General features: G+C 30.0%; 3 protein-coding genes across 3 annotated transcripts in view; 1 reads left to right on the top strand and 2 right to left on the bottom strand.

Annotated features, from left to right (window-relative positions):
- Positions 1 to 19: 19 nt before the first annotated feature.
- Positions 20 to 2,655, bottom strand: LOC113384579 (cleft lip and palate transmembrane protein 1 homolog). Its single transcript, XM_026622316.1, has 3 exons — positions 2,430 to 2,655; positions 550 to 2,182; positions 20 to 426 (listed from the first exon to the last, which is right to left on the bottom strand). The coding sequence occupies exons 1-3, from the start codon at positions 2,493 to 2,495 to the stop codon at positions 233 to 235; spliced, it is 1,893 nt and encodes a 630-aa protein (XP_026478101.1). The 5' UTR covers positions 2,496 to 2,655; the 3' UTR covers positions 20 to 232.
- A 366-nt stretch (positions 2,656 to 3,021) lies between these two features.
- On the top strand, positions 3,022 to 10,499 carry LOC113384893 (nuclear pore complex protein Nup205). Its single transcript, XM_026622663.1, has 11 exons — positions 3,022 to 3,184; positions 3,270 to 3,418; positions 3,487 to 3,682; positions 3,787 to 4,837; positions 4,967 to 5,185; positions 5,256 to 5,458; positions 5,548 to 5,933; positions 6,070 to 9,241; positions 9,333 to 9,548; positions 9,720 to 9,844; positions 10,273 to 10,499. The coding sequence occupies exons 1-11, from the start codon at positions 3,166 to 3,168 to the stop codon at positions 10,354 to 10,356; spliced, it is 5,820 nt and encodes a 1,939-aa protein (XP_026478448.1). The 5' UTR covers positions 3,022 to 3,165; the 3' UTR covers positions 10,357 to 10,499.
- Positions 10,500 to 12,032: 1,533 nt separating this feature from the next.
- LOC113386342 (O-acyltransferase like protein-like) overlaps positions 12,033 to 23,676 on the bottom strand; it is a 36,345-nt gene continuing 24,701 nt past the window's right edge. The window contains exons 3-15 of the mRNA XM_026624128.1: positions 23,569 to 23,587; positions 21,102 to 21,268; positions 18,603 to 18,778; positions 16,833 to 17,023; positions 16,558 to 16,659; positions 14,691 to 14,952; positions 14,193 to 14,324; positions 13,950 to 14,115; positions 13,805 to 13,884; positions 13,510 to 13,735; positions 13,256 to 13,430; positions 13,041 to 13,183; positions 12,033 to 12,158 (exon numbers count right to left, since the gene is read on the bottom strand). Coding sequence (XP_026479913.1) covers positions 12,033 to 12,158; positions 13,041 to 13,183; positions 13,256 to 13,430; positions 13,510 to 13,735; positions 13,805 to 13,884; positions 13,950 to 14,115; positions 14,193 to 14,324; positions 14,691 to 14,952; positions 16,558 to 16,659; positions 16,833 to 17,023; positions 18,603 to 18,778; positions 21,102 to 21,268; positions 23,569 to 23,587 — 1,965 coding nt within the window. The remainder of the gene's footprint in view (positions 12,159 to 13,040; positions 13,184 to 13,255; positions 13,431 to 13,509; positions 13,736 to 13,804; positions 13,885 to 13,949; positions 14,116 to 14,192; positions 14,325 to 14,690; positions 14,953 to 16,557; positions 16,660 to 16,832; positions 17,024 to 18,602; positions 18,779 to 21,101; positions 21,269 to 23,568; positions 23,588 to 23,676) is intronic.

Below are 23,676 nucleotides of genomic sequence, written 5' to 3'. Positions count from 1 at the left end.
ATTTAAATAGCTTACTGACATATTAATAACAATGATGATCACATTTCTACAACATAAACATCATATACAATAACATTTTCATTTGGTTTATGTTTATCAGGAATTTGAATATAAAGAATATATCTTCAAATAAATTCATTTGAAACGTTTTGGGACTAAAAGAATATGAATATTTTAATAAATACAATGAAAATATGGAAATTGGCATTAATTCACTATAAAAGATGTTTTATTAGTCATCTTTCTTTTGTGCTTCTGTTTTATTTTCATTCGAAGAAGATTCCTGACTTTCATTAATAGCTAATGTTCCATTCTGTTTGTTCTTTGCTTCGTTTTCCATATCGGCAGAAAAACCAAACTCATTGATTCTTGATTTATCAACCTTATATATCCAACGTTGATACAGGAAAATGAAGAATACAATATCTGGAAAATTTAGAAATAAACATTAATTTAATGAAATGAAAAATTTGATCATGAATACAATATATAACACATCTGATAAAATACTTTTATCCATTGTATTAAAGGTTTTGTAATTGTACTCACCATCTCGGAAGCATCCCAGCCTGTACATTGTTGGCATTTTGATCACAAAAGCAAAAATATCATCAATAAAAGTATTTAAAAATTTATATGACATCATTCTCCATGGAAGGTGTGCAACACTCTTCATTTTGTAATTAATGAATAATTGTGGTGTCATCATTATAAATCCAAATGTCAATAAGAAACCATATAACATATTTAATGTGAACGAATACCATCCTTTATGCTCTTGGTACAATAATGAATATACTCCATAACCAACAAGTAATGGGAAACACAACCATGAAAGATATCGGAATGCTAATTGGTCATATTGTCTTGTACTTGACTCGATATATGATCCCTTATCAGTAAATTTAATTTTTGGTAGAAATCCAAGGATTTTATGATCCCTATTTATACTTATATCTACGACTTTCTGTATTTTCCAGATTTCTATTGCTAGTCCTAGAAAACAGCTTATTTTTATCATAGCATTTGTTTCATTATCCAGAACATACAAAAGAACTATAACTGATTGGAATACATTGAAAAATACAGATCGTACAGATAATCCTTCTAAAGATTTTCGATTATTCCAAAATTGTATATCATTTTTAAAAGCTAATAATTCAAAAACACTATGTAGAATTGAAATTACTACTGTTAGACCTAATAAATAAGGATTTGTATCCAGAAGTGCTTCCTTCAAAGAATCTTGATCCTCTTCATTTTCATCTGTACTAAATATATTTCCTGACCACTTTGATCTCATTGTCTGTGCTGAATACATTTGCCATTTGATCATCGACAGAGGCTGATAGGTCAGATGTAATTCTAATTCATCAGTTGTACTATTTATTGGTTTATAATCTCTGATCATGTTCCAGAAGTCATTCACAAAAAGCACAGGAGCATATCGGTTGCCCGGTAAAAAGTGAATATGTTCATCTAAAGGTGAAGGAACAGATCCCCGAACCCATTTGGTATGGTCAGTAACTAAATTTATTGTTAAATTTGGATGCCAATGTGACAAAATTTCTTCCTTCATGTATTTAGATTTTTCTAGTTCTTCTTCAGACTTTTCTGATTCGCCTGTTAACAAGTTGTGTGTTTGAACATACCTTAATTTTTTATATTTGTTTAGGCGATGTACAGTATAGCCCATGTTGGTATTATACCCATTTCCTTTACTTGGATCAGGTGATATGTCTTTATAAGTAACATATACATGCAAGTAAAATGAACCATTATTTCTCATGTTCTTTGTAGTTTTTATCTGTATATTTGAACTATATGTTCCATCAAAATTTTCACCGGAGTACCAATCACCATAAACCAAACTTTGCTGTTTCCACAATAAATCATATTGTGTGAAGTCTTGAATATCACTCTCTGATAAGTAAACATGTAGGTCAAAATAGGTTCCATTTAAAAATGCATTTTCAGCTGCCCTCCGTAATGATGGATCTGCACCAGCACCAGCACCAGCTGATTCTGTACTTGTGTCTGCAGGCTGTGAAGATCGGCGTAAAAATGATGTTATAAAATAAATAAATAATGCTCTTAGCAAAAATGACTTCATCATAGCCATGAAAGATTCCATTTTGGTTGGTTGCATTCTTTCTCTCTGAGTACGAACTTGATCATCAAACTGAAAAGTGAACAAAACAAATCAAGAATTGAAATAAAATATTATAAATTTGTCTATTGAGATATCAAAAATGTAATTTTGCCAAGTCATACAGAATTTTTTTGTACTTATATTGTTAAAAATGAATTTCATATTTTATATTTTAATGAAATTGAAATAACATCTAAAAAAGCATACTGGTTTTAAACCTGGCAAGGTATATTTATTTAAAACTTATTCATTTTAATTAAGCATGTCATTATTTTACCGAAGGTTCGCCCTCAGCGACCGCCGGGGCATTTTCATCAGTTGTCGTTTGTTCAGGTTGACTCATAGTGATATTTTAATTTAATAAGTATTAATAATCTAAGAATTATTTTATACAAATCATGTCCTTTTATATTAACGTGCAATCCCCAGCGAATGAAAAATTACATACGACCCGCACGATAACCCAAATGTCAAATAAATGAATGATTTCGAAACGTTGTCATTAGAAGGTGTCTCTAGTGTTTGTCAGCACTCTTGACAAAACCATCTTTGGTTTCTGTCTGAGTGCCGTAACACACACGAACGTTTGGTTCTGTGCAAAATGATAACGAAAAGTTTTATTGTTCCTGGTGATTTCCGTTCGAGTTTAATTTATTTAAAACACGGTGATGGGACTCAATATATTGAAAAGAAATGGAATAGTATGATAACGTAGCAAATCTGCGTTAGGATATTACCTATGGCTGTTACCGTTTATGCTTTTTTATCTATGGCTATGGCTTATCATAGAAAAGGAAATGGCTGTTACCAACAGTGTGCTAAGAGCCTTAGCTAACCCACAGATATTCACAATGGCGCTAGTTGTCATTTTACTAATGTGGTTACTTCATTTGAAATGTTTTGTATGCTTCTGAGATTTCTGACCGTTGTTTAGGTTATGGAGGCAAAAATTTCATTCTCAGTGCATTATTTGATGTAATATTAAATATTTATTAACCCTTGTTTAATTGTATATGTTAAAAATGTCTGAAGGTATTGTTATCAACTTCTGTTGTAGTGCAAATATAAATATTTATCTATTCTACTAATACTACTACTATTTTCTACAATTTTTTAGCTGTGAACGATGATATGTGGACATCCCACAAAGAGCTTTGTTCAATTATTGAACAACACTTAACAAATTTTACTGAAGGGCCTAATACCGAGCTTGAAACTATCTTGAGGAAGCACAGACAACAGTTTGTTTCATTACTAGATAATCCTGTACGAGGAACAATATATATTGAATTTCATTTATGGGCTAAAAGTTATTATTTTTTATTATATTATAGCCCAAGTCAGCAGCCTGCAGAGATGAATTGTGTGCCGCTGTCACCACAGGAATTATATTACCTGGAGTGGGTCATACAATATTATCAAAAGAACTTATTGATGAAGCTATTATTATATCAGATATGTATGATCTCAATGAATACATATCATTGCAATTGTTATGTACAGCACAGCGACAAATGCCATATCATCCTGGTAAACATACTAATTGGCAAATACACTTGCCATTTATTTGATAAAATAGTAATAAAATAGGGTTTTGAAGCATTTAACTTTATACTCTTTTTAATTTTTTATAGGTTTACCACGAGGTTTGGTAGCAATTCTTCTATACTATGATGGACGCAAGGCGATTGTTTCTGCTCTCCGAATCTTAGTTCAATCGAGGAAAGGTGTTTCCTGGTGTACTCAGTGTCCAGACACTCTTACAGAAACAGTAACAATCTATACTGATCAATTAGTAAACTCTGGACTATTAAATAAAATAATTAATTTATTAACTAGTCTCGATATTTCAAAAGAACTTGAGCTATTACAAAAAAATAGAGGAATAGGGCCTCCAAAACATCATAAACAAATTCTGGATTTGTTTGAAGATACCAGAGTCAATTTAGCTGGCATTTTATATAGTTGGTCTGCACAAACTGGATTGCCTAAAGAAACAACTTTAGAATTAATCAACTATCTTAAAAATGTCAAAATAGAAGAGACGAGTTCTTTGGATGATGTTACTTTGAATTTAATGATGGCTTTATTATATGCCCTGGATTTAAGTGTTTTGCATAACAGAGAGGATGGAGAAGAATTAGTTGAATCATTGCCTATTGTTTCTGAAAGTGGCTTTATAGCTGATATCTTAGAAAATCTTCTCAATACAAAATGGGAATGTGAAGGATTACGAGCTTTAGCCTTATATTCTTTTGGTTTGGCATTATCTGCTTTACGCTTATCTCCAAACTCATTGCATCCCCCTGGACTCTTAGATCAAGATGATCAATTAATAAGTACATCAATAGAAATGAAAGTATTTGATTTCATGCATAATATACTTTTAGAAAATAAATCAATCTATAAACAAGAATTTTTCTATAGAAGAATGCATAACTTACTAACTGACTTTATTGAATTGAAGTATTCTAAAATAATGGAGTTAAGAGCAAAGGCTGATGAAACTTCTAGAACTATTGATATGTACACCCAAGAAGGATTAGAACCTCCGCAGCATTTATCCTATGATTTTGAAATGTTTTTGTTGTCTATTGCAAAATTGTACAAAGATAATTCTTTGGGATTAGATTTGTGTGTTGAGTATTGGGGTCCATTAGATAATACAATGAATTACAGTGCAAGGTGAATAAATAGCCTTTTAAACATAGATAGATTTTTGTTAATAAGATACCGCCCAATAATTTTTTATATCATTTAATAGGTATTTTATTTTTAGTTATGAAAATGTGTACATAAAAATATTGTTTTTAGGATTAATGGACACACTGTTGCACTTTTCAAATTTGTTCGATTAGCTGGTGATTTGATCCCAAGCAGTTTGCTTCAATCATATTTAGATATGATAACATCTTTAGCAAATTGTCCAGTGGCTGCAAGACAAGCATTTAATTTGCTCAAAATGAATAATCAAGGTAGCGGAATGTCTGTTTCTTGGGACCATTTTTTCAGCTCATTGCATCGTTATTATAGGTACAAAATAAATAATTTCGTCAAATATTATACGAAATGTGATTATATTTTTTTGTCTGTTTATTTATAGCAATTTACGTCAAATACAAGTGCCTCGTTCTGATATGGCATATATGCAGCGATCCGGTCGTTTGATTAGTGGTATTCAGCCTCGTGAAATCACAGCCTTAATGTCTGTTTTGAAATTGATGCAAAATGTTGCTAAACATGATGATATGGCTCGAACTGCACTCTGCGAACATCCAGCTTGGTCACCTATGCAAATTTTGTTAGGTAGGCATTTTATTACATTTCGTGACAATGATCAAATTATTCTATAACTAACTTATTCATTATATTTCTAACAATGTATTAATTTTCAGGACTAGTAACTTGCTCCGTTCCTGTTTATTTCAAAGCTGAATTATTACGTACTTTAGCTTATTTAGGAAAATCACCACAGACTTCTGTACAACTTTGGGGTCACATAGAAAATGCTCAAATTCTGACAACAATTCAATCAACATCCAGCTATAAGCCTCGTGGTATTCAAACTGAGCTAGATGAGATTGAATCACGTGATGAACAATACCCTTTAACAAGAGCTTTTCTTCATCTTCTTCTGATAATCTCTGGGAGCGGCATTCCCAAGAATTTAGGTGCAGGAACCAGAATTCCAGGATTTGACCCATATTTGAGCTTTATTGTTGAGTCAGTGTTTTTGAAGTTTAATTCTAGACCTTATAAGGTTCCTGAAGAGAAATGGCAGGTATGTAATGATATGAATTAGTATTTTTTGGCACATATAATTTTTTATTTATAATAAGGTTGATAGAGAATGGTTTAAAAATTTGGATGCTTATCATGATTTTTCAACTATTTTTTTTTGTATAATTGGCTTCCAGATTGCTGAAGAATGCATGATGCTTTTAGAAAGATATCTTGATCAATATGAGCCACAAGCAGAAGATTTTCCAATATCAGGAAAACCACAAACATCTAATCCACCACCAGGTTTTCACATTATGATTCAAATGAATACAAAGTCTGAGTTTTTACGAATCCTGTTATATATATTAGATGAATCATGTCAAATTTTGGATGCTTATCATCCTTTTCCGGGAAAAACACATTTGGAGAACACTGTACTTAGTTGTTTAAATTTAATTAATAGAACTCTGGATTTACAAGCAAGTTTCTTTGCTTTATTATCATCTACTGGTAGCTCATTGCTATTGACTCATGCCAGTAAATTACTGCTTGATATTAATCCTAGAACCGGAAAACCTGATCATATGTTGAATATTGCTAAATACACTACATACAATTGGTTACCAAAACATTCATATTCTGCTGTGAAGATTTTACTATGGATTACTACAGTGCCTTCTTCCAATATGCAATTATTAAGTGTTTTCACTCAATCTCCCAGTATTAAAACAGATATACGTCACGGTTTTGTGGAGTGTTTAGAAAATGATGATTATACAGGTGAAGATGATGCAGATTCTGCAATCATCAATGATACTAAGGAAGCTATTTTGAAATTGTTGCAACAATGTCTGAATCATGCACCACCAAATTTAGCTCATTATTTGCTTGGTTTTGATATATCAAAGAATATAGAAAAAACATCTTTTCAACAAGCTGGTATGTTAGGTTTTCCTAGAACTTGTTTGCATTCACTTATATTTTTATTAGACTCCGGAATTGATAAAAGCAAATGCAATCGCCCTACTGGAAGTTTATTGAAAGCAGCTTATCAAATGCTGTACATGCTCTGTGCAAACTTGAAAACATCAGAACCAGTCTTAAGATTTTTAAGATCTTGTAGTGACTTTTTAAGCCGACATTTGTCAGCATTACCTTTCGAGGACAATGATGTTTCAGCAGCTTTAAATCAGATGTCATGGCTAATGAAAACTGCTGCAATTGAATTGAAAATTACTGCCAAGAATCATCATAGTTCACAGTTTGCAAATATTTCAAAGGTTTTGCTTGGACTATCAACAGAAGCAAATAAGGAGGCACAAAATACTCCGTTGACAGAATTAAGTCACTATTGCACTTTTAATCAGTCAGTTACTCCTAACGATAAAACGCAACATTTATTAACTGACCTATTGAATCATCTAAATTTTAATTTGTCTGAATTACATTCACCACAATGGGAATTCTTTGATATATCAATGCTTGAAGTAATTTTTAAAAATTGTTCTGTGTCTATGCCAGGGTCTCCAAAACTAGTTAATATCAAATTGTTACACAGAACTTTGATGAATGAGTTATCAACTATACAAAGCACAACAGTTATAGGACAAAGGCAGTTAATTATTCAAGAAATCGAGCAAGTATTAAAATATGCCATACAGTACAATAATCACAAACTTTTATGTGCTGCAACTGTGAATTACATGGATTCTTGGCGACAAATGACAGAAATTGTATTTTCTGTTGCTCCTCCTGATGCTCTGAATAATGATGTCAGGCAGGTCCTTTTATTGGAGATTGCACAAATTATATTGAAAAAATCTGTTAAAGGCTCAGTTTTGAAAGACCTCTCAAATGTATCGTCAACCTGTTTGTTGATGCTCTTGATAAATTTAAGGCATTGTTATATTTTAAAACATAAGCAAAAAATTTTGAGAAAAGATTTTGAATCATCAGTTGCTACTGATACAAATATCACTACAAATACTTTGAGTATAAAATATATTTTAGAACACATACTTCAGTGGATGACTGTGTCTGGAATAGATTTACAAAAGTTAAGAATTAACTTATATGGTGCATTCTTAAATGTTATTCATTTGATAAAGTCACAGCATGCTAATAGTAAAATTGATGTGGAAACCCACGACACTGGTTATGTTGGAAGATTGGATAGTTCTAGAGTGGACATAGTATCATCTGAAGAATCAACATTAAAAGAAATGGCAGTAAACGTTATCTCAAACAATGGAGATCGTTTTATAAATATTTTATGTCATGATTTAACAAATGGTCATGATATAAGCAGAATGCTAGCTTTATGTTGCCTAAACACATTGATCGATCTCAATGCTCACTCAATGTGTATATCATATTTATCGAGAAAAGGCTACTTAAAACATATGATTGATAGTTTAATTGAAAGTGATAATGATTTGATCCAAACACTACAAATTAAACCTACTAATATGAAGCCTTTATATTTGTATGAATCAAAAATGGCTTTATTGGGAAGAATCGCGTCAACACACATTGGTGCTGAACTTTTACTAGAGCAGAACGCCTTAGCTTGTCTTTCTACTATGAGAATATTTGATTTAAGACCTGAACCACAAACACTTAGCAATAATGAGTCTGCAGCATCTTTTATACCTTCCTTATCACATAGGTTTCAGCAAATTTTGTTTCCAGCTCTGAATTTGTGCAACACAATATTAACTACTTTAAATACTGATAATAATTCAGTAATATTGCAAGTGCACAATTTTATATTCAGTCACTTTGATACTGTTGAAATCATTTTGCGTGCAGGAAATCCATTTATGGAACTAGGATACTTGAACGAACTTGCTCACCTCACAAGTGTTATAGCTCGAAGTGCCAATTTAGAAATAAAACAAGCAAGTCAGGAACAATCTGTTCAATTATTCCGATTGCAGCGAATTATGCTAACACTTTTGCCAAGATTTGTTCTGTCTGATGCTTTGATGAGAAACATGCCTCCGAACAAGAAAGTTGTAGATGTATATAATTCCATTATCGAAGAGAAAAATAACGAAATTAAAGCAAACAGATTAATAAAAATCGTTGAAATAGCATGCAATCTATGTTTGTATTCTAGGAATGTGATAGCAAATAACAGTGTAGATCACCATTCGGTTGGTGTATTGTTTTTACCTTGTCTCTATGATAATATTTCTTCGGGTTCAGAAAAGTCAGGAGGCTATGGAAACTTGGAGCAAGGTCCAAATATTGGAATTCTGATCAAGCAATTGTCATACAGTATTCAATATTTTTTAAAAGAACAGAATGCTTTGAAATATCTTATGAAACAGTTGAAGAATGTTCCAGATATGAGTACTGCAGGTAGCTTTATGTGATCATCTCAATTGTTATCAACATGAAATTTATTCGTGTAATAAAACTGCTTTATATAACAATTTCATTTATATTTTAGAATTATCTGAATATTTACCTGATCGTTCAGAAATGGTAGCTGTAGCACAAGGGCGGGAGATAGCTTTGGAAGTATTGACCACCCAGGTGACATTGAAGCAGCAAGAATTATCTCAAATTACATTTTTAATAGAGAATTGTCTCTACTTAATATGGGCTCATTTGGACTACTACATGTTGAGATCAATTCCCAATAATTATCCAACTTTTATAAACAGTTAGTATTCAACATTTATTTGTTATTAAAATAAGACTTTCTCTAGTTTTCTTTATTTAATATGCATTGCATTAAATCATATTTGTTATTAGTATTATAATATTTATATGAATTTTGTAGAATTTATCTTTAAAGCTGTATTATTACAATGTTTCTTTTATTTTTTTGCAGACACAATACCATCCGCAGGTGAAGTATCATGGAATATTACAAATAAAGAAGTCAGTCAACTCAGCCAAGGTTTAGTGGGAGTTTTGAATGAAAAATTTTGCAAAGATTTGCTAACGACAACACAGGTTAGTTAAAAAAAACTTTATTGGCATGCTTTAAAAATTGATTTCCGTTATAAACAATCGTAAAAAACGTATTTTGTAAACAATATTGCGGATAAAAATATCTGTTATCTTTGTTGCTATCAATTTGGAAAAATTGAGCTAGGGTCCTTCTGTGTTTAGACACTATATAAACAAATGAAATTTAAAACGACTACGACTATTCGTTATTTGCCTAATTTGGCAGTGATTTTAACAAATCCATTTGTTCAAAATTTTAAAAGTTTGTTTGTTTTACCCCCAGATATATTTTACAATAGGTGTTGATATATTTAAGAGTTTTGATTATTTAATTACAATAAGCTTGGTAAGTATTTTTTAATAAATTTAAATGATTTGTTGGCAAATTAGATAAAACCAATAAATTGTTATTCACAAAACATTTATTATAGGATCTTCCTCCTGCTGATATTTGCTTTATAGAAAGCTTATTACGAAGAATAAAGCGTTTGATACAGTTTGTTCCGGTGAAATAGTAAGCAGCCATAAACGTTTTAATACATAAAATACTTAATGATAAGTGTTCAATAGTTTTAGACATATAAAATTGTGTTTTAAAATTTTGTAAAAATATATTTTCTTAGAATTTTTAAAATAGCTTTGTGCAAGTGTTATTATGAACGAGAATACAAAGCAGATCTTTTTGTTCACTTGTCTTATACAGAAGTTGCATTTATGTTTTAATATTTTATATAAGATTGCTTATAATGTAAAAACAACTAATTTTTTAAAATAAATATATAAATTATGTATTTTTCGTGTTGAATTAATATATTAAATTAACACTTATAAAAGGTAGTGAATTTTAATAATACTTTAGCATTTGGAGTAATAGATTGCTCGTGCATATTTTTTGATTGATTAATAATTCTTTTATCAACCAGTAATTTGTGGCAACGAAAAATGATCAAGTGGAAGTGGCAAAGTTTTGTGTATTGACTCAATTGAATGGATTCTTTGAATCCATTGAAATACATTTTTTGTTATATAAAACTTATTTAATTAACACAAACAATTTATTAAATAAATTTATTAAAATTATATAAAAATACAATAATTCAATTACAAATAAAATTTCTACTATACTGCCATTGCTGAATTTAAAATCAAATGTGAAACGATTTAATTAATGTAAATCATATTTGTACAAAATAATTGCCAACATCGTTATAAGTAACATAAATGCAATATAGTAAAATAATTGTTCATTATTCGTAAATATATTCACTTATGATTAGAATTCACACAATAGGTTTAATTTATATCACAACTAAATTCTAAATTTACTATACAAAGTTTTACAAGCAAGCATGACATAAAATATAATATAATATTATAAAATTACTAATACTATACTAATAATATAACATAACATTCATTCGTCACCACTTTTGTATATTATTTTTTGTATAAAATCAATTTGATAAATATGTAACTCATTAGCAACGTTTTTAAATTCAAGTTTGCTATAATTAGACTACATATCAGTCTTGTAACATAATATTGAATAACCTTTTCAAATATTGCATGTGTAAGAAATATTATATTTTTTACACATCGATGAACTGTTGTGTAAACACAATAGTATGAACTGGAAGTATTTTTATTTGTTGAATTTTGGATAATAATCTTGAACTTCATTTGGATTTTCATATAATTAATTATATTTACTTACAATAATTTGCAATTTTTTCTCAATACTCAATCGGGTATTACGATTTTTATCATTAAATTATACTTGTAAATATATAAAGAGTATTTTTATTAGTGCAACTTTCTCACAAGTTGATTTCACTTAACAGAGGAAAATATAAATTTTCCTGAAATAAATGCAATAAAAATGGGTTTTTGTTGCTCGTTGTAAATAATCCTAAGTTATTAATTGTGCAGATATTTCTTCAGTGTTTCAAGTAAATCTTTGATATGATATAGATATAAAAGAATTTAGCAATGAATGCATCCTATCATTTACCAATATTTTCACGTTCATTCTTAATAATAATTATAACAATAACTAAAACAAGACGCGCGAATAGCACAAACAATTTCTGTATAAAACAGTCTCTTATAAATAACGTTTTGTAAAACATACAAATCTTACAACAAAACTTAATCTATCTAAAATAATTATTTGGAACTGATCACATCAGATCTAACACTTTTTTCTGCGATTTGGTGATAGAATTTTGAGCATGGACACAACTGGCGCTTCGAAGGAAACGGATATCACAAATGCCAGAACGTAGGACATTACTGCTTGTCCAAGATATAGAATTATCTAGAATATAATAATAGAAATAATAAAACTAGTGGTGTATGGCATCGTGCCTTGAGGCAAATTGCTGGAACTTCCCGTACCAGAATTATATATTCGAGGAAAAAAATCAGTAATCAATAAAAATTTATCAATGATTTACAACAATTGTTTTGTACATTTTCAAATAGATCATTATGATCACTATATATTTTATCGTTCATAAAATTTACAGTGAGGATCTTATCGCTCAAAGCACTTGAGAAAGTTTACATTAGCAGAAGGTGCCGAATGAATCCATCTTAGGATATATTTCTTCGATTCGAATGATTCAAAAAATTTTTTACTTGTATTGACGAAATGATGAATTCGGAGATTTCGGAGATACAGAGGAAAATGTAAAAAAAAATGATAATCGGTGGTCAAAAATGAACACTAGACTTATGCACATCGATTTATCAGATATTTGATGAAGTTTTTAACTAGTGGTGATTGGCATCGTGCCTTAAGGCAACTTCCCGTACCACAATTGAATATTTGAGCAAAAAAATTAATATTCCATAAATTTTGAACAATGAATACATCATTTTTTTTCAGTCACACACATGCATTCATTTTTTCTGAGGTATGCCAAAATGTTCAGAAACCTTAGAAACGTGAAGATATGCAAAAAAATTATTTTCGATTTTTTTTGCTATTACTAGAACTTACCCTACGGAAAGATAAAAAATCAAAATCTGCGACCATATAATTGCAGTGAATATATCACTATTAAAATTAGTGTGATTTACATCCGCGGAATCATTTCAAGTAAATAAAAGTTTTGGCGAGGAGTAAATACATACTGCATATATAATGTATAAAAAAATTATAAAATCTAAATTTCAAACATACGTTCTAACTTACCACAGCGCATTTTCCTAGATGCAATGGAGCGTCGGAGTACATTGGCAATAGACGAATGATTATAGGATGTATCAAATATGCGCAATATGTTACTCTACTGAATGGGTAAAGGGCCGTCCATGATAAAATTGAATTTATAACACCTAGAACCAAACATCACCGTAAACAAACTATAAATCGAACTTTTGAATTAATCGATTTTATCTAGAAGTTACCTCCATATCCAGTAGAACACGCTACGATAATCCATCCTAAACATACTGCCCAGAATGTATGACATAGGGAACTATAGGCTGCAGATGTAATTTCTGATAAAGTAACATTGTGCAGGCCATAAATCAAAAACAGCATTCCAGCTGCTGATAATATCCAACCGATAAGTGCCACCACCTATTCAATAACAATAGGAAAAGGAATTATTGTTAAGAAATGATTCTCATAGTCCTTGTTTCTCAAATTCCATCCTTACCTTTGGCATTTTGATTTTGCAATTAGTCTTGAACAGAAGCCAACCGACGGACATTCCAACTAAATAAGGACCTAAACGGGTCCACGGTTTGTCGTAGATTTTATCAAATTGTGATAATGGATCATTGCTATTTGGAATATGCGAACTGTCGTAAGCAATAAAGGCAGTGGTCACCCACGAAGACATCATGAGAATTACCAAACCAGAAAATGCCGTCCTTAAGTGGCTGCGAGAACACAATTTAAAAATAAACTAATTGCTTGCTTGTTTATTTTCTTTTTTTATTACTACTTACCTCGTGGCAATAATTAAAATAATTGATCCAATAACGTAGAATTGCGTGTCATCAGCCAAGTACCAACTCCAAAGCATGCACTACAAAATATAAACAATCCAATTAAGGAAATTTTGGTGTTATTCTTTACTGCAAATATTTTTACCATTTCCTCGACTGGGAACAAAGTGTTGATGTATAGTATGTTTCTCCAGCTATATTGAGCACAATTTATGTGATCTAAAGTAGGCGGTTCAAACAATGAGTTGTAGTAAAACCATTTCATTGTGACTTCTACTACGCCCAGAACGAACAAGTAAGGAGCTGTTAATCTGAAAATACGCAAATTGGTAATAGAGCTATAATTTTTTAGATACCACTAATTAGTATTTCAGCTAATTCTGATTACCTGGCGAATCTATATGCTAAAAGTCCTAGGAATTGGAGTACACCAGCTCCGAAACAATTCTTGCCTTTAATAAGTTTGTCCAGTTTACCTTTGGCGTTTGTTCGGAAGTAGAGAAATGATACCAAGAGACCACTGCAAAAAGAATATTAGATAACATGAAAGACATTTAATAATCTATATATGTATAAAAATACAGGGAACTGAAAACCGAAGCACATGATCAAGAAGCATGGAAACAGAAATTTGGAAAGAAAAATACATAAAAAATATGGGTATAGAGAATAGTGCTAATGGGATGAAGGGCAAGGAAATCAATTGTTGTGGTGGTTCTCACACCATAGACCTGCCTTCGGGCAGACTACCATTTATTATTATTATTATATGTATAAAGGTTTGATTTTTGTAAAAAAATTGAGCACCTGGTTTTCATCTTAATTTTGAGTATAATATATTGCAATCAAATGATTTGATCAGAAAGTGATCTTATATATCAGGTACCTTATAAAGAAGAACGTGTCCACGCTATATGTGGCATTAGTTATTGTTTTAAACAAAAGTTCTCGTTCCACTAATCTTCTATATTCCGGGTTATCTGCATATTTAAATGCTACGATGCAAGTGTGACCCAAGATGACCCAGGCCATTGAAATGCTCCTGAGTCCATGGATGGTGGGCAGGGTATCACTTCCGACGGTCTGGTCGCAGATTGAAGCGACGTTGGTTGGCACGGAGAAGGCCAGAAGTAATTCGGAGAAAATATCTGAAACAGAAGATAATATTTATTTAAATATGCAGAATGATTCACTTATGAACTTTATTTATTTTATTATAAGTAAATAGATGTGTGTGTATGTTAGCCAAAATTTGTTAGCAAAAATTTTCGTCTGTGTCTACAACCGATTTCAAAAATTCAAAAGCTATTTGATGATACTATATGAATGATGATATAGTTTATGATCTCAACGAACATTCTAAAATATTATGGGGCTGGGAAATGAGGTTTAGTTATGAAAATTCATTAACTGAACATTGGACCAAGTCTAATTACAAATTTTTATCATAACAATTTTAGAAGTTGCTTAATCTCAATTTTTATTTATAAAGTCCATTATTTGAACATATCGGGAAGGTATTACAACATTTTGTAAGGCAAAATTTCACCTACGCCTGGTTTATTACTATTCCGAAAGCGAAGTTTATGTTTTCATAAAAAAATCCGATTCGCTAATTTTATGTTTTCTCGATGTTTCAAGCCATTCTGATTCGAATGAGACCAAATTTGGAAAAAGTATGTGTGTGTGTGAACAAATTTTTTGCCGTAAATCGACGTTTTTTTTGGAAAACGACTGGACCGATTCAAAATTTAAAAGCCATTCAATTTATTTCGATGAGAACTAGCGTTTATCAATTTTGTGCGACGATCGGCCAAGCCGTTTCTTTGTAATTCGCAGAAAAGTGAAAAAAAATTGTCCACGTTTTAGCCCGCAATTTTGAATCAATTTTGTTCTACGATGAGTCGTTTAATTTTAATTTTTTTTCAAAGTTTGCAGAAATTGATAAACGCCTGGACCGATTTCAGGAATTTAAAAGCCATTCGATGTATCTCGATGAGGATTATTGTTTTTCAGTTTTGAGCGGCGATCTACCGAGTCGTTTTTTTGTAATTTGGAAAAAAGTGTTAAACTTTTCGTCCACATTTAAGCTCATAATACCGAATCGATTTTAAAAAATCAAAAACTGTTCGAAAGATATTAGTTGGGAATGATACTGATTAGTTTTAGGTGAAAATCTACCTAGCCGTTTTCTTGTGATTAACTGTTGAAAAAAAAATTAAGACTATTTTTATGGAACTTCTTTTGGCGATATAATTCATTGTCTTATGGAATTTACTGAAATATTTCGCTCTTACGATAAGTCGTTTAATTTTTAAAATTCATCAAAGTTTGAGAAAATGAATAGTTTTTTGGCGTTTGTTAAAATTAAAACTAGACGATTTACATAGTATAACGATAGAGTACTTGGTCTTGATGAACATACTAAACCATTAAAGTCTTACGGAAACTGAATCAATTATAAAAATTATTGATTTTTGAAAATTTGCTTTTAGAAAATACTCCTAGTCAGCGTGTTCGTTTGTTTTCAATTATGTGTAATAAATCCACTCGGAATTCTTTTATTCACTCATAAATTAATTTATTTTTTATTGATTAAATCGATTATTTACACATATCGGGAAGTTGATGTAACTTGCCTCAAGGCAAAATACTAATACCAACTAGTTTTATAATAATTTTTTAATTAACTTTTGAGTTTGATTATTCATAAGAAATCAAAAATATGATAATAATTGAATATGTATACTTACTTCTGACTGGGTGATTCTTTTTCATTGCTACATCTGGAGTATTCATATCTTCTTCAAGGTTGTTATTATTTTCGCAATAGACGCGTTTTTTATCTAGAAACACTTCAATGAATTAATATTCTATATTAATGAGTACCCAAAGATCATTATAATCATATGCCACTAAATAATTTTAAACACAGTTAGTAGGTAACGGTTCATAGATAAATTTGAGTCTATTCCTAAATTACTTTTGGATATACAATAAGCAATACATAATCAAATTTGATCCTTACGTTGGGTTTCTTTGAGTCCTCCATTGATTTCCAAAGTGACTTGTCCTGAATCACATAAATTATTATATTTTGCTGAATCGATATCAGATCCTGCATCCTTTTCCGATAATTTGGCAGCCTTCCTTTTTCTGAGGTATAAATCATAGGCTGATCCACAAATTAGTAAAACTGATACTACAACGCAGGCGGCGCTAGAAGAAATAATTACATAAATTAAGAAGATGAAATTACAAAAAAAAAATCTGTTTAGATATTACTTATAATTTAATTCTGAAATTATTTATTATTTTATTAATTTTATTTCTAAGCTTTAAAACAAATACAACACAGGTGGCCACATGAGTCAAGGCTTGGGTTCGGTATTAATTTGCCCTTTTTTATATATTTGTGGTGTGCTAGATTTTTTTTGGCTTTTGGCCACCGATCAATCTAATTTGCAATATTTCAAAGTCCTTACTTATGTAGTTTTATCAAGATTATTTTTTTTAAACTACAATTACAATTTACTATGATGGACTTCATACTCTAAAGTAGGTCTATGTTGTTTTTGTTGAAGTTTGCATAACGAGTTATTTTTTGTTCGGAATTTTTAAATAAACCCGCATTGCATAACACGTCTAGTTCATACAAAAAAATTATATAAAAAGTGTAAATTTTTAGAAATGTAACTATCACATTTGATGTAAAAGAGTTTCTGTTGTTTATCTGTTACATCATATCAATGGTATTCGATATTTAAATTTGTTTGTTAACGAATAACATAGTTAAATGTTGACCTGGGCAAGTTTTTATGTAGAATTATGGTAAAAACGAATCTTAACTTTATATTGGAAATTAATTATAACTTTTTAATGGAGTTTAAAATTAAAAAAGAAATTTCATAATTTTACTAATACTTGCTCAATAGTTAATTCTGCACAACGCATTAAGACCAATATATATTAAATATTTAAAAAATTATCAAAAAAAAGAGAACTTTGCAAAAGCCAGTTTTAATTTTTTCTATCTAAGTCTCTAAGATGCAAATCCATATTAGCGTTTGTTTTAATATTAAATTTCTGGAATATTTTAAATTGAACTAAAATTGTAAACAATTGCAAATTTTTATTGAAGTGTTAATAAAAGTAACCTAATTTTTCTATGTAAATTGATTATGACACCGTAATGAAATAACACATTCTAATTTTTTGATGTATTCAATTTAAACCTACAAACAAAACGTATATGCGTGCATGTAACAACTAGTGATTTATTTCTATTTTCAAATAAAAAATTATATACATTTATATGAGCTGTCGCATTTATAGAGTCCGTGACACGATTAATATACAATGAACTTTAATAATAAATTTAGTAAACAACAATAAAATAATATAAGCATATGATAAACATAACTCACGAAATCAGGTTTTTTTTTAGATTTTTTGGTAAATTTCCAAAAAAATTACTAGCTTTAATTATTGATTTGTGTTATGTTAATAAAAGACCGAAACTTTTCTTCATCTATGTTTTCCTAGAAAATTCTAGCCGATTTAAAACAAATTCAAATAGTCAGTTTGTTAATGCGATGATTGATTTTTGGAAAAACTTGGTTTCTGGTTGGTTGATTATACCAATTTTTGTACCAATGATATATAATTATAATATCACTGTTTCAAGTATTGAAATAGATGTCAATCTTCTCTATTTTCTACATGGGAAAGTTCATGCACATTCCCTTAACGACAAAATGCCACTTATACCTAGTTTCTTATCTATAATCATATTTACCATAATAAGCAGAATGTATTATCCTGCCATACATCAAAATACAAATGTGCAGGCGATCTGACTCCTTCAAGTTTGAATTTACCATCTGCGGTAACTTCGTCTACCACAAAGTGGACTTCTTCGGGAGTACACGAATGCGGAAGACACATTCCTAGATGGATTGTCCGTTCTTGATTCTGAAATAATAAAATTTGATTATAATTAGAAAAGAAATATAGAAACCATAGACATTGAAAAAATTTCTCTAGATGGGCTTATTTTTATTGATTCGCATATAAGGATCAGACCAAAGTTATATATGATATTTATTAAACAATGTGATGATAAGTCGTAGTGAATATTTAAGTTCTTCAGGATTCTTTCTGAAAATTTCAATGAAATATTATAAGTATGAAAGTAAGAATTCAATAATTCTGCTATCAAGCGAACATCGTAAAAAATTTTATTTTCAGTTTTTTTTAGCTACATAGATGTATCTCAATTCTTATTGATAATGTCAATCATTTACCCATGTGAAAGTTCATAGAAGTTTTTTTTAAGTAAAATGTTACTTACAGCTATGTATTTTAACCCTCTTAGCTTCAGAATATTTCTGAATATTTTTCTCAAAACTGCAATTTAAATGGTCAATAGTCCATAGTCACTGCTTTATACGCATGATGAATATAATCGTCAATAGACAAAATTCTGACACTTTTCCATGACGAGAGTATTAAGAAACTCTATAGATTTAATATAAGAAACTGTTTCTATACTAAATCTAGTCCAACAGGGATATTAAAAGTTAATTTATTTCAAGTCATGAATTTTGCAATACACTATATAGTCAATATATTCATACATAGGTTTTTCTTTTCCAACAATTTTATATTGGAATACGTTGTAAAACTTGTAAAGAATAAACGTTGCCAATCTCGATACTTAAAAATAAAAATTTCAATGAGTAATTTACAACTCAATATGTTTCGCTCGAGGCATTATTGTTTATGGATTCTTGTTGTAACATTTGAATAACGTACGTTGTGCAATCCATCCATCCAAAGTCTTCTATACAAAGTCATAACAAATAGATATTGCAGAAACGATAAAACGAGAGAGTTTTTCTTCATACATTGTAGGTAATAAATGCAAAGAATAATAGATTTTTATATTGCAATGCTGTCGATTGCTTTTTTAATTTTTTTGAAATGACGTTAACAATGCAATTTAATTTAGTAAAATAAATTACTAAATTTAATTAAAATCATAGACCAATTTCAATCAGTTGATAAAGGTATCAATAAACTTTTTCAATGCTATGATGTAAATGCATATAATTTTTGAAGATTTGCTAAATTATTGATAATTATATAAACCAACTTTTGCCTCATAAATTAATATACCAATGATACAAGTTGCCTTACAATATGAACAAGCTTTTTATCAGAGCAGCCATTATTATAATAGTGAAAATAAATTGTATTTTTATTTACATTGATTTCTATTTTCTAGATCTTAAATACGTTTCCTGGTTAAAATATCCCTTCCCAGGTTTTGCTGCATCAAAAAAATCAAATATGGATGGATCAACCATTGGGTTACCTATTGGTATACTTCTAAGGCGTAAGACGTTTCAGCCCAACCCTTTAGGTCGTTAGGTTCTGATTGCTGTTAAAATATGAAAAAAACAAATATTATAAATTGGACAATTAAACGTTGGATGCCAACACATAATATATGTAATATCATGAAATTAATCAGTGCGAATATCAAATCTCTTTTAAGGATTTTGACGAAACTGACGAAACGTTGACAAATTTTTCTCATCCTTTTTTGCAAATAGGTATCAACAATACTTTTTCCTCGCTGAATTTCTTTTAAATTACAATAGATATTTACCGTTCTATAAATCATTCATTCCTGGTTCAATTTGAATCATCTAAGTATATATTTCCATACTATAAATATCTTCAGTTTCATCACATTACATGTAATGTCAAAACTAATAACGCCTTATTGGTAATCACCGAGGTATGTGTACCAATGTTGATCTTTGTTCTGAAGAACTTACTTGGCAAGGTATGCGCTATTTCTAAATTTCACAAGAAGATATTGTGAATCTTAAATTTCATGAAATTGGCGTGACTTTCGTGATAGGAATTCCATTGCAATGGATTATACTAAAAATTGTGCAAGTGAATTTCGGAATTTGTCTATACTCATTAGTGAGGAAATAGATTTTTCTAGGGAACTAATAGATATTGATGATATGGATATTGAATTTGAAGGTCGGTTTTTAATGCATTGGAAATTTCAATTGGTCCTTAATTTTGAGATATTTCTTATATTAATAGTTATGAAAATATGCTTAGAATGCAAAAGGTTGATATCTCATAACAAATATCAACAAGCTTAAATAGTCTATATTTTATCTCTAAAGGGTCATTAATCCCTTTAGAAGGAATGAAGTATTATCTTAAGTTCATCTAATATATTATCGGGTCTAACCTGAGTTATTACGGTTTTATTGACCAGCAATTTGAGCATGTAGAAGGATATGGGAAACGGTGGTATCTCTTCATCGTTGTTGAGAGGGTCGTGAATATTTGAGCAAAGTGCTTCGCTGCCTGTCCAATATCCATCGCCCCATAGAAATGCTGACCCGTAGCGACCCATTGCATCGTCCACTGGAAGATAATAAATAAATATTAATAAATAATTTAAAAAACTATCGGACGATAATATATTTTGTTAGAAATGTTCAAGTCTGAGTTTTAGGTATCTAAACTTAAGTATCTAATTTTTCGAACTATTTAACCCTAGAACGGTATCTGTTCGCCTCCGAGGCATACATGCATACAATAATGAATGGTGTCAGTACTTTTGTTATGGAAATTTTGAAAAATTAAAAAGATTATTTGTTACTAAATCAAAGTTGCATATTTTTTTAAATAACCTATGATGATATCACAAAGTATATACAAAAGACGTTTAATACATCACTTGTACACAAAAAAGCGCGATACCATTCTAGGGTTGAACTTGCTAACAAGAATAACTACTGCCTAAAAATTGGAACAATTTTCATTTAAATATCGATTCGATTATAGTTTATTGAAATATTATTGAACTTAAGAATCTATTTTTGAAAAAATATTAAATTATTGAAATTTGGGTCATAGTAACTTCATTAGCTTCCCGTATTGTAATCGTCCAAAAATCGAATTGAGAAATTTTACATTTTATTACGTTTTGAAGGTTTCTGAACATTTTGGCATATCTCAGAAAAAATTGATGTGTGTGTGTATGTATATATGGATACAACTTTAACTTCCGTAGGGTAAGTTATAGTAATCGCAAAAAAAAATCAAAAATGAAAAGTTTTATATATCTTTACGTTTCAGAGGTTTCTGAACATTTTGGCATACCTCAGCAAAAATGGATGTATCTGTGTGTGTGTGTATGTGCGGAAACAATTTTTCGTCCGACGATTTCGAGAACACGGATCAATCAATCTGAATGCTACAAAAAACAAGATACGGGCCAAAAAGTGCCAAAAATGTTTATTTAATTTATGAGAGAAACGAGCGTCCAATTTGAATGATTCGAAAAATATTTTATTTGTGTTGATGAAATGAAATTGGACTGGTGAAATTTTGGAAAGGCAGGTCTATTTGGCGGACAGAAAATGATCGACTAGACATATGCACATCAAATTATCACATATTGTATTATATTTTAATAATAAGCTAACGTATCGCGATTGCTTTGAAAAAAGTTTCAAAATTTCCAAAATATAGAAAAATCAAATTTTTGAAAATGGTCATTTTCTTCAAAAAATTAAAAGTCTCAAAAATCTATTTTTCAGAGTTCTAAAAAATGGACTTTTTTCAAAAATTTAATTTTTCGTACGGGAGTTTCATTAATTTGCCTTAAGGCACGATGCATGCACTAGTTATCGTTAATCACCACGATAATATCAGACTTGGGCCATGGTAACTTCATTAGATAGTAATGTATCAAAAAATTTTTGCCAAATTCCTAGAAAAACGCTTTTTTATGTCACAGTATATTACTAACATGGCTATATTAAAATCTTTTTTCTCCTACCAAAGTCTAGAGTCTAGTATGTCAGAAATGGCTCATGTAGTTCTTAGTGTCAGACACATATGACTGGACATGGCGATCAACGTGTTAAATTAAATTAACGATTAAAAGTCAATGGCAACTTTAACTATTGTAGTCCAATAGTTGGATAATTGGAACGATCTTTAACAGAAATATTTTGTTTTTCAGGATTTTTAGCTCGATTTGGTTTTGGTTATAATTTATTATGATAGTATTAATTTTAAATATCTATCTTTAAAAAAAAATACAACAAATTCAACATACTAATTAAAATAACTACTTTCACAAGGAGATCAAGTGATTTTGATAAAAATTGGAATGGTCTTTTATAAAAAATTATTCCTTTACAATTTTTATAATATTACTAAATTCAAGTACAAACATTTTCAATTGTTTGTAAATGGTGAAAGATACTAAGAAAGGGTACAACGGTTACTGCAAAAAAATGAATTATTCAGAAATGGTTTAACCATTAGATACAAATATAATATCCAGGAATTTGTATTGCTTGGCCATGTGTACAGAAAACGTCGAATACAATTTCATAATGAAATGTTTAACAACTATATTTATTACAATTTTTAAACAAAATAGTGACACAGATCGGTTGAGATTTTAAGTATATAGCATAAGTCATATACATGCACGCACCATTTAATTACCTAGGAAATAACAAATTATCTATCTGCAATCTTTTAATTACAGCGCATTATATGTATGTCATAATCTAGATTCTAGATCACAGAGTTAGAGGTATCACTATGCCAATGACCCAAGTTAAGCTCGATCAGTTTTTTACCTCAAATTATATAATAAATCGTGTCGAGATGTTTACGGCAATAAAAAACCAGTTACCTACTGCATAACATCAACTTTCTCTAAATAAGATGATCATAAATGTGTGACTGAGCATATTTACAATTATCGACTTAGGATAAGTGACTATGGACCGCGAAAAGATTTGCTA

This window comes from Ctenocephalides felis, unplaced genomic scaffold (assembly GCF_003426905.1).
Source record: "Ctenocephalides felis isolate EL2017-DRISC unplaced genomic scaffold, ASM342690v1 CF-g0.4_SCAFFOLD_03571, whole genome shotgun sequence".
In the NCBI taxonomy this organism is placed as follows: Eukaryota; Metazoa; Arthropoda; class Insecta; order Siphonaptera; family Pulicidae; genus Ctenocephalides; species Ctenocephalides felis.
This window is presented reverse-complemented; position numbering and strand designations above follow the sequence as displayed.

Excerpts from the sequence above, each read along its gene's own strand:
- LOC113384579 (XM_026622316.1), bottom strand. The coding sequence starts at position 2,495 with ATGAGTCAACCTGAACAAACGACAACTGATGAAAATGCCCCGGCGGTC. Across the intron at positions 2,183-2,429 it reads TCGCTGAGGGCGAACCTTCG|TTTGATGATCAAGTTCGTAC; the intron begins GTAAAATAATGA and ends TTCACTTTTCAG. Across the intron at positions 427-549 it reads GCTGGGATGCTTCCGAGATG|ATATTGTATTCTTCATTTTC; the intron begins GTGAGTACAATT and ends TAAATTTTCCAG.
- LOC113384893 (XM_026622663.1), top strand. Across the intron at positions 9,549-9,719 it reads TTATCCAACTTTTATAAACA|ACACAATACCATCCGCAGGT; the intron begins GTTAGTATTCAA and ends ATTTTTTTGCAG. Across the intron at positions 9,845-10,272 it reads ATTTGCTAACGACAACACAG|GATCTTCCTCCTGCTGATAT; the intron begins GTTAGTTAAAAA and ends CATTTATTATAG.